Source organism: Mercurialis annua, linkage group LG3 (genome assembly GCF_937616625.2).
Source record: "Mercurialis annua linkage group LG3, ddMerAnnu1.2, whole genome shotgun sequence".
Taxonomy (NCBI): domain Eukaryota; kingdom Viridiplantae; phylum Streptophyta; class Magnoliopsida; order Malpighiales; family Euphorbiaceae; genus Mercurialis; species Mercurialis annua.
The window spans coordinates 7,656,266-7,667,572 of NC_065572.1; the positions used below are offsets into that span (position 1 = coordinate 7,656,266).

An 11,307-nucleotide genomic window follows, 5' to 3' on the forward strand; every position below is an offset into this window, starting at 1 on the left:
AACTAATATACTGCTTTACATGTTAATTTTTAAAAACAAAACAATAAAATCTCTACAGATAAACAGTAAAAGCGAGCAAACTTATCAGTTGAAGCAAATAACAGGTTTACTCGATCTATTTCTATTGAATTTAGTGGCTTTTTTGATAAATAAGTCGTATATTAAAAACCACGAGAAGAGGCTAAAATTTAAGAATTCACATTTATATGAACGTGCTTAGATTCGATCATAATAATAAATACTAATTACTAGATCTTAATTAAACCTAAGTACGTTCATATGCACATGCATTTTTATATTCTAACTCATTTACAATCGACTACTTCCACCTTTTAATCAATAATACTTTCAATAATTATTTTAATTTTAATTAAATCATTTCAAAACAATAATTTCCATTAATTTAATTTTGATTAAATCCATCAACTTTTATCTAAACTGACCTGCAAATCAACCTCAAACAACACATGATTCTGAATTTTAGTACGTGTTGCTGTTTCTTTGATCTGTTGTTGGTGGTGTTCATTTTCATGCTCGAAACATTGACGTAAAATTGCCACCTTCCTCTGAATATTCTCTCTTTTTATATTAGACTGAGATCAGTACTGCTCTTATTTTTCCCGTCCTTTTCTTACAAATTTTTTCCATAATCTCTTGATTTTGTTTACGCCAATCAATTTAGTGGTAAGTGGTAACACTTTTTGTATTAGATGGAAGGGATTAAATATGAGTGCATGAAATCAAATATACTTGTTTCTGACAGATTTAATCAGCATGCAGAAACAACAATATGCTTATAATCCGTTTTCAAAACCATGAAGACGACGATAATTTTCAAAAAAACAACTTTTTAACAGAAAAAAAAGAACATTACATGTTTTTTACAAGCAGCTTCTCCGCCATAGAGATAGCCAAAAACCAGAAACCACTGTCTGGAAAAGAAAAACTCCATACATGAAGGAAAAAAAGAAGAAGCAAAACACACACCAAACTTCCTGAACAAGAAACCAAGTTACTAAACCCTAATTACAAACACAACAAACCCAAAAACCCTAGATATTGATAGCACTGTTCCTTTTCATTCCCTGCTGTCTCAGCTTAATATGAAGCATACAAGTAGCAGCCAAGAACTCAACACACTGCAAAGGACTCAAAACATCCAAAATTCCTTTCAAAGCCCTGAGCCTAACGCAATCTGCAGCTTTCATAACTTTTTCTAATCCCGCCATTAATCCTTTTAATGCAACTTGAGCCAATTCTTCTACTTGACTCGCTTGATTACCACTCACTTTATAAGCCATCCTCGCCAATTCCACCATTTTCCTGTCCGCTATAGCCACCTGTTGCCTCTCCATTTCCCTCTCAACTTTCTCTTCCTCCGACTTTATCTTCACCCTCAGTTCTTCAATCCTCCTCACTTGATCATGAGTCAACTCAGCTAGAGTGTGATTATTTGTTCTTAACGAGTTAACGAGTTTGAACACAGCTGAAGGCTTCCAACCAGTAATCCAAGAACAAGCAGTCTCGAGAGGAGAGAGCCAAACGGGTGAAAAGAACACAAGAACGTTCTCATGAGCTAAAGCCCATTTGATAGTGTAGTATTCTTTGTAATGCTGAGTCACTTTAGGAACCAAAGCTTGCAGTTCTTGGTGATCGGATAGAGTAGCTCCCGTTTTAACTCGTTCACTCGGTACCAGTTTCATGAGTTGGTGAAAATAATCGTCGAGTTGACATATCCACTTCTCAAAAAACTCAGAGAATCTCTCTTCGATCTTGTTTTTCATTTATGACGCAAAAAGAAGTCAAGAATTTGAAAGAGAGGTGGGTAGGTGAAGAAAATGTGAGACGGATATATATAGGAGGAGGCCGAGTGCATGGCTTACGCATAGCAGAGAGGTGAAGAGTAAAGAACAAAAGCTGAACTTGAAGAGACGAATTGACTCTTTGCAAAGAGAAAGGTTACGAGTATGACAGTCAGTGTGGACCGAGTTTGATGAGTCACTGGTTTACCCCCACCACCTGGTGTTTGGTGTTTCTGATGTTGCAAAACGTGTCAGTCTATCAAGCCATCTTCTCGTCGACGTGGAAGTTTAATAATATTCGGCTTCTCTTGGACTAATTGTATTCCAATAAAAGACAGATTCACCCCCTCAACTTAATATGAGATATCAATAAAGTTATTTTAAAAAATATCGATCAAGAGAACTTAAAATTCGATATATTCGTATTATTTTCACCCCTCTACAACAAAAAATAAAATGAAATATCTAATTAGATCTAATTATTCTTTATTTATAATTCTAATCAATTCTAATTAAACTCTAATCATATACAATAATGAAAAAAATATTTTTAAAAATTTAAATATTTCCATCATTTATTAATTATGATCAAACCTTCTAATTTTTACAATTGCGTTCTAATTTTAAAAAATTTTGTTGCAATTATGTCTAAAATTGTGAGCTTTAATTTTTCAAATCCAAACATTTTCATCTTTTATCAATTACGACAAAATTTTAAAATGTTGTTTAGTTTTTTGAAAAACAATTCTATAAGAATTTCATCGCAACTGATAAGATGCAGATGTTTGGATTTTTTTTTAAAAAAAATAAATTTTAATTTTTTTGTTCATTATTAATTATAATTAAATTATTAATTATAATAATTACATCTAATTTTTAAAAATTATTACGATTATATTTCAATTTCAGATTAGATATAAATTAATTTATTTAGTAAGACACATAAATATCTATCTATATTTGAATTAAAACTAAATATTAAATAAAAATGTGTTTTTTATGATGAGGAATACTCTCTTAAGCCAAAGTCCAAGATTATTGTCAAATTTTAGAAGTAGTAATTTTTTGAAATACATGTTTCGGTAATTTATTTACACTTTTACCTGTCAAGTTTTAACTTTTCTTTTCTGAATTTTTTTATTTACGAAAATTTTACAAATACCTTTTTTGGTTTCAAATTTTGGTTTTTGGTTTTTTTTATTCGATCGACCGAACCGACCGATTGCACACCCATAATTTTTAAGTTTTTAATTTTTTTTTTTTATAGATTGTTTTTCTGTAATTTTTTTTATTTTTTTTTATAATGTAACAATAGTGTATATATACTGTTTTTATGGTGTTTTTATAGTGTAAGATTAGTGTATATATAGTGTATTTATGGTATTTTGTAGTGTTTTTGTGGTCTATACCATGAAAACATGCAAATACACCATAAACACTGCAAATACACCATATATATACTAAAAACGGCAAAAATACACCAAAGAGACATAGATATCCCGAAAAACACCAGAAATACACTATGAATACACCAAAAATACAGTAAAACGTAAATATATTATAAAATTACTACAGATGCACAATAAATCAATTTGTTCTTTACAAAATCAGTAACAATAAACAAATATATAAGAGAAAAACAAAATAAATAATCATATGAATAATAGAACAATTTTATAAACAAAAAATTATAAATCTAAAATAATTTATTTTCAAAATGTTTAAATCATTACAAAAAATCTAAAAAATTACACAAATCAAAAAACAAGTAGAGAAATCCATAGTATGAACGGAAGAGACGAACGGACTAGCACGAACGGAAAAACGACCGAAAACAACGAGAAATCCATCGGAAAAAGACGAACGGAAGCACGAACAGAAAAGCGAACGGAAAAGACGAACGAAAAGTAACCGGAGGAGACAAACTGAAAATATAACGAAAAAGAAGAAGAAAAGAAGAAGAAGAAGAAGAAGAAGAAGATAAAACTTTAAGAGAGAATAAAGAGCGGTTATATAAAAATTTAATATAAAATGAGATAAGACTTCTATATATATAGTGGCTGCTTTTGTAAATAAGTTAGAAAAATAGATAGCGTATAAAATAAGGAAAAGATGGGTAAAATACTGTAAATATTTTACAAAAACAGATACTCCCTCCGTCCCAAATTGATAGGCACTATTTGCATTTTATTTGTCCCAAATTATAGACAGTAATTTATTACTTGAATGTTTAATTGTCATATATGCCCTCATTAATTATAGTTGAATGCATTGAAAATAACACAAAAGATGCTAAAAGACAAAATTGCTACTATAATAAATGAGGGTAAGTGTGGTATATGTTTATAAATTTACTCTTTCTATCTTGATAAGTACAATTTCTTAAAACTTGTGTTTGTCCTAAACTGCCTATCAATTTGGAACGGAGAGAGTATTTGGAAAATAATTCTATTTTAGAATGTGGATCGCCCATAAGCTTTTTTTTTTGTTTAAGATGGTAATCGATTTTTTAGATTTTCAATTGTTAGTTTGTTAGTTATCGAGGCATAGTTCGAATCCACAACCTCTTAATATACTTAGATATGCTTTACCCATCCAAACTAGGCCTATATTAGCGCCCATAAGCTCACATATTTGATAATTCTGTATTATAATGGCCAACAGTGCAGCTCCAATCACTCTAATATCTAAAAAAAGAATAGCTGGAGTTTGAACCTGATACCAGAACATTTAAATGGACGAGTCTTAAACCATTAGATAAACCCGTTACCCGTACTAACAAAAATGACTATTTATAAAAATGGGTATCTTTGTTTGGCTAATATAATTTTGAAAAAAATTTAAATATTTAAAATTATTTTGAAATAGATGTTTATCGTTTGAAAAGGAGACAAATGCCTCGTGCTGAATGAGCCAAACAACACAGCCTCACCTTTAGTTCCCCAGGCAAACTTTTAACTCGTAAAGTATTTATTTATTTATTTTCTTGTTCCCAATAACTTATCAAAGTTCAACTAACATAGACATTAATGGTCTTACCTTAGAATGCTTGCTGTCTTCCTGACACTCCCTCCCTTGCCCATATGTTTGTACGTAGGTGTGGTTGAGCTCACTAACTTTACAGAAAATAATAAAATTATACATGTTTTTCTAGCATCAACTGAAACAAATTGAAAAAACATGCTCGTTTTAATTATTATAATTACATTTAATCTTTATCTTTTCATAATTTTTTTGTTTTAAACCTTATAAATAATAGTAGAAATTTCCATATTAATTTTTTTAAAAGATAATTTAAAGAAAGGTAAAAATATAAATTTCATATAAAAATCTTCTAAAAATAAAAATATAACTTCTAAAATAGACATACCAAAATATAGTAATATAAAACTTCTAAAATGTAATGGAGGGGGTCTATATTTTTTTTCTAATAAATACTCTATCAAAGAGTTTTAATTATTTTTTTCAAGTATGTTTTGATGTTTTTTTGGATCGACTAAGATCTATTGTTCTAGACGATCACCTATAACGATTTTTGATGAATCTAATTATTTTTAAGTTTTATTGATTCATAAAGTCTTTCATGATGGTTCAAACTTATATATTGTAGATTCTTATTGGGTTTTTTCTTTTAACAATTTCAATTTTAAGTTATCGTTTTCTTGAAGAATTAGAACTACACAAAAATAAAATCTTTCAGGAGTGTAGTCAATTATATGTTTTGACAAGTTTACGTGTGTTCTTTTAGCATAAGAAGATCGTTATTTATCATATTAACGGAAATGTTATGCTCTATTTCAGTTGTATTTGCTACTAAATTAGACTAATAATCACCCATATACGCTCACTTTAATGCCAGCTTATAAAAAAAACCATGATCTTCAGAAAAGATCAATAAACCCCCTAAATTTTGCTGCAGCGTCCGCTAAACCCTCTAAACCCCAAATATGACCAAAATACTCGTAAAAATCTATAGTTGGAAAACCAAATCTAAACCAATCAAATTTAAAATCACCCATCCTACCTGACTAAAACCAACCAAACAAAATATAAAACCACTCACCCAACCCTTAATTAGCACCCACCTCTAGGACTGTGTAAAATTCCAATTGAACTGAAAAACCGAAACAAACTGAACTGAAATTTTAATTTTTGTTTGATTTTTTAGTTAAAACAATTTCAATCAGTTTTTTACAATCTAGAAATTTAATATTCGATTTTCAATTCGGTTTTACGTTCTTGCAAACCGAACCGATCGAAAAAACATAATAATATTTTTTTTTTGAAAAAGTTAAAATTAATTGTTTATTTATACTTTTTTAATATTTATTCTTTAATTATATCTAATATATAAGTTAAAAGATTTATTATAATAGATAAAATATACTAATAATATATGTAAAGTTATTATTAATCAATAATTTTTTAATTTTTGTATTAAAAAACTAGGAAAAATCTAATTTTCAAAATTTGATTTTAAATCGAACCGAAGCATTCAGTTTTTTTAATTTCAGTTTAAACCAACTTCGATTTTGGTTTGGTTTTGTATTTTCATCCAATTTTGGTTTTTAGTTTTTTCAGTTCGATCAACCGAACCGAGTAAACCGACCAATTGCATAGCCCTACCCAATGACGACCACCCACCCTACCGACCTAATTGTTCCCCCACAACCGCAGGAGGAGAAACTGCTCCTCAAACAAAGAGCTACTGCTCCTCCATTAGCCCAAAAAACTTTAGGCTGGTGGTGGTGGATGGTCGGTGGCGATGTGCGGCGGAGTGTGGCGGTGGATGAGTGGGTGTCAATTAATAGTTGGGTGAGTGATTTTAGGTTTGGTTGGATTAGGTAGGTCATTTTAAGTTTGGTTAGTTTGGGTGAGTGGCTTTAAATTAGTTGAATTGAGTATTTTTTTATTATTAATTATAGATATTTAGGATATTTTATTCATATTTACAATTTAAGGGGTTTTGCAAGAGTCTCCACAAAATTTAGGGAATTGTTTGACCGTTTTTGAAGATTATGGTTTTCTTGTAAGGCGTTGCTAATGTGAGGGTTCATGAGTGATTATTAGCAACCAAATTAAGATAAATATAACACTACCATAAGCATAAAGGATAAGAATATGGATCCCAGTAAGAATATGGATCTCAGTAAATATGACCCTAAAAATAGGTCAAATATCGTAAAAAGAACAAATCTTTCATAAAAATTTTACAAAAGTCCTGACCTTTTAATTTTGTCGATTTTGACCAAAAATAAATTATTTGATTTCAATTGTGGCCAACTCTCAATTTGATTTCAATTTGCCTATGTGGCGCCTACGTGGCAATGCACATATATTGAAAGGTCAGGACTTTTGTAAAATTAAATAATCCAATTTTGGCCAAAATCGACAAAATTGAAAGGTTAGGACTTTTGTGAAACCAAATAATCAATTTTTGGCCAAAATCGACAAATTTAAAAAGTCAGGACTTTTGTGAAAGGTTTGGCCTTTTTATGACATTTGGCCCCTAATTTTTTTTTGTAAAATAGAATATTTATAAAATATAATTATTACTTTTAAAAAATATAATAGCTATTTATTTTTATTTTTAAAAGAATTAAAAATATTCAAAAAATGGAAATTTTTTAAAATATAATTATTACTTTTAAAAAATATAATATCTATTTATTTTTATTTTTAAAAGATTTTTTTATAAATGTAATTTATAAAATTATTATTATTTCTCAAAAAATTAATTTGATACAAATTATAATAATTCCATATAAATAATTTTTTAACAGATGATGGATAAAACCCAAAATAATCTAGAGAATTAAACTCTCATAAATAGTTTTCGGTTTATATCAGTTGAACTGCTAGTTGAATCGGCTAAGTAAAAGTTTTTGAAAATAAAAATTAGAGAATCAGCGATGGATTTTTGATTTTTTTTGCTCAATGTTTGATTTATTTAGTTCAATTGGTTGTTTTATCTATTTAATAAATGGTCTAATTCGATTTTTTTAAGGGTAATCTACACAAATCCCTCAAAATTAGTCCTATTTAATGTTTTTACCTCAGATTTTTTATTTTTGCAATAATCTCTCAATAAAATAGAAAAGTTTTCACAATTCTCTCATACCCCAAATAAAATTGAAATAAGACAATTATAACCTCTAAACACAAAAACCGTGTGACACAGATAAGACCAAAATATTCTTCATCTTCAACCTCCTTTCAAATTGCCGCCATTAAAGCTTAAAGTGCTTCATCCATATGATTTGAAAGAATCATGAAACACCAGCTCACGGGTTTGACATGATGACAACAATGATGTGAACCTTTTTCTTACCCATGGCTATTGCTTTTTTGGAGTGGATCTGAAATCAAATTATAAACTACAATAAATAGTTGCAGTTGAAATCCAATTCAAAGAAAATGAAACGAAATTATAAACTACAATAAAAGGTTTCAGTTGAAATCCAATTCAAAGAAAATGTAACAACTGCAATACCTGGTAAAGTGAATTAAAGGCAAATTGAATTCATTAAACTATACATGTAGAAGATATGTCAACTGAGATGGGTGTTGCAGTGGCTAACTCGTTGTAACCGAGATCTGAAAGAATCGGAAAAACGCTTCGTGTGAGAAGAACATATTCTCGTGAAAATCTTATAAGCTCGCTGACAATGGCGACAACGATGAAGTGAGCGGCAGTTGTGACGGTGGTGAGAGAGTTGTTGGCGTGACTGTACTTACATTTATTTTGAGAATTGCTTGAAAAAAAAAGAGTAAAAATAGCAAAAAGAACTGAGAAACATAAAGATGATATATTAGAGACCTGAAAAAATAATGATTTTTTTCAGCTGTAGAACTTAAAAATTAAATATTAGAGAACAAATTGAATTTAATGTGGGAACATATTTGGTTGATTTGTGGTTACAAAAATACATAATAAATTTGTAAAAATATTTAAAAATTATAAAAAATGTCGTTATTTGAAATTTATTTCTAGTTTACATTGAGTCGATATTGAGTTGACATTGAGTTGATGTTAATTTTATATTAAATTTAGACAAAACACCGCAAAAACCTTTGGGAGATCGACGCCAGACTTTGATGGATTGGATGTGGCAAACAAAATTGGAATCATCTAAATTAATTGCATGTGTATACAATTACATGCCACACCTGCATTGCTAATTGAACTATTTATCATATATATAACCCAAATAATAAAATACAAAAATCATAATAAAAGTACACGAAGTCTCTAAATTAATTTATTATCACTTTATAAATTAATTTAATTAGAGTAAATTAATTTGAAATTTATAATCAGTTTATTAGGAATTTATTTTGGATTAGTCTATATTGAATTGATATTAAATTTATATTAAGTTGATTTTAAATGTAGACTGAATTAATGTTAGGTTCATATTGAGTTTATATTAAGTTTATATTGAGTTGATATTCGGTTCATATTGAGGTTCATATCAGGTTGATTTTTGATTTTATAGACGATCAAATATATTTCACTTAAAAGATATTTTCAATTTGTATATTACACTAAATCTTAAAATTTTATCTATATAAAATGTTAGTTAGGATTGTAAAGAGCACTAAGACAAATTTTATAATAAAATAAATTAAAGTAGTTTAGTTTATATAAGTTCACATCAGGGTCACATCAGGTTGATTTTCGTTTATATAGACTGTCAAATACCTTCACTTAAAGGCGATATTCAATTTGTATATACATTAAATCTCAAAATTCTCCCTATATAAAACGTATTTAAGACTGTAACGAGCAGGAAGACAAAATTTATTAAAAAATAAATTAAAATATTCAGTTGATATAAGTTCACATCAGGTTCACATAAGGTTCACATCAGGTTGATTTTCGGTTTTATGGACTGTCGAACACATTTCACTTAAAAGACATATTCAATTTGTATATTACACTAAATCTCAAAATTCTCTCAATATAAAATATCAGTTAAAATCGTAAAGAGCAACAAGACAAATTTTATTAAAAAAAGATAGTTCAGTTGATATAGTTCACATCAGATTCATATCAGGTTGACTTTTTAGTTAATTATTAATTATTTTGTCAATCCACAAGTTTATTTTCAATAAAATAAATGTTTAATAAATTAATTTCAACATTAGTCATCAATTTATTAAAAAATTATTTTAATTTATATTATTTTATACGTTTATATTAAGTTCACATTTAGTCTATATGAACATCAATTAGCCTTCATCTCTCCTATGGAACCGTTTGAAACATTGATCAAGCCACCTAGATTAACACTTGAGTTCTGAAATTTCTCAAAACATGTCATGCATAGAAAAATATAAGTTTTATTGTAGGCTCTAACATTTTTCCACTACCTGTCTCCATTTAAGGCTTTCAAACCATCTTAATTTGCCTCCTCATTAGCATTCCTCAGTTAATGAATTCACATAGAACAAACACAAATTATCATAGGAGTCAAACATGGGCATCATTATTTGTCTCTAATGACTCTCCCATCTGCATCCCAGAATAGCCACTGAAACTTGCTCTCCTTGATGAATCACACACCTTCATATAGTGATAATTGTCACTTGAGATTGGATTTATCATATGAGTCAACCATGGACATCCATATTTATTGTTTAAAATTTTTCCTATAAGCATGTTCAAATTTGTTGCTTCTGTCGGGTCTTCTACTCCTATCACAGTTTTTCTTATAAGCATGACAAATGATTTTATTACTGGTATGTGCTTCCAATTTATATCTCTATTATTTTAGTTGTTTTGTGACTATAGTTTTCATTAGCAAAGCACATGTTCTTCTTGATTTAACGTGGAATGCTATTTGTCAAGTTCATGATAGTATTAAATTTAATTTGAAATTTATATCACTTTCAATACTCTGATCTACAATTATTTTTCTTCCTTTGCCGAGCTTCTTACTTTGTCACTGCCATCATCATTACTAAAAACAACAGAAGAGGTAAACAAATTAAAAGGAACAGACCTTTCAAAATTATTAAAATGCAGATCTAAATATTTTAACTTTTTATTTCTAGCTTTTAAATACTTGCAACCAGCAAATTGATGAAGCTCCGGTCAAAAAGAAATTAGATCGCCGGCGGTCCGATCACCACCAACAATCACGCCATCAGATCACGATCAGACCAAGCTCGCCATAAAGTGATGGAGTAATGGAGGAAGTGAAGAAAAAAAAACGTAGAGAAGAAGAGAAAGTGGGGAAGGGAGGGGGGATTGAGTGTATGAAGTACATAATAGTAAATGTAGAACAGCAGCTATAGAGCAGGGTTAATTAAGTAACTTGCAAATGAAAGGGGTAGAGCTGAAAATGGAAAATTAAAAAAGAGGGATTTTTGCTAAAAATATTATGATGGGTCACTAACATAAACTTTTCAGATTTTGGGGTATATGGTGACATTTTCTCTTTTTTTAATTTGATTGAGACCGGCCTGGTTGGATTAAATTTCCCTTTTTCCATTTTTT

General features: G+C 29.1%; 1 protein-coding gene and 2 long non-coding RNA genes across 3 annotated transcripts; 1 reads left to right on the forward strand and 2 right to left on the reverse strand.

The window, feature by feature from the left end:
* Positions 1 to 900: 900 nt before the first annotated feature.
* On the reverse strand, positions 901 to 1,801 carry LOC126671083 (protein DOG1-like 4). Its single transcript, XM_050364783.1, has one exon. It carries the CDS (start codon positions 1,782 to 1,784, stop codon positions 1,053 to 1,055), a length of 732 nt encoding a protein of 243 aa, XP_050220740.1. The 5' UTR covers positions 1,785 to 1,801; the 3' UTR covers positions 901 to 1,052.
* Positions 1,802 to 7,811: 6,010 nt separating this feature from the next.
* On the reverse strand, positions 7,812 to 8,612 carry LOC126674862 (uncharacterized). The gene is made up of 2 exons (XR_007639635.1): positions 8,296 to 8,612; positions 7,812 to 8,161 (listed from the first exon to the last, which is right to left on the reverse strand). It is a non-coding gene; the product is annotated as an uncharacterized LOC126674862 (long non-coding RNA).
* A 692-nt stretch (positions 8,613 to 9,304) lies between these two features.
* On the forward strand, positions 9,305 to 11,252 carry LOC126675173 (uncharacterized). Its single transcript, XR_007639693.1, has 2 exons — positions 9,305 to 10,786; positions 10,863 to 11,252. It is a non-coding gene; the product is annotated as an uncharacterized LOC126675173 (long non-coding RNA).
* The last annotated feature ends 55 nt before the right edge of the window (positions 11,253 to 11,307 follow it).

Bases quoted from the DNA above. Each gene is read 5' to 3' on its own strand.
- LOC126671083 (XM_050364783.1), bottom strand. From the start codon at position 1,784: ATGAAAAACAAGATCGAAGAGAGATTCTCTGAGTTTTTTGAGAAGTGG.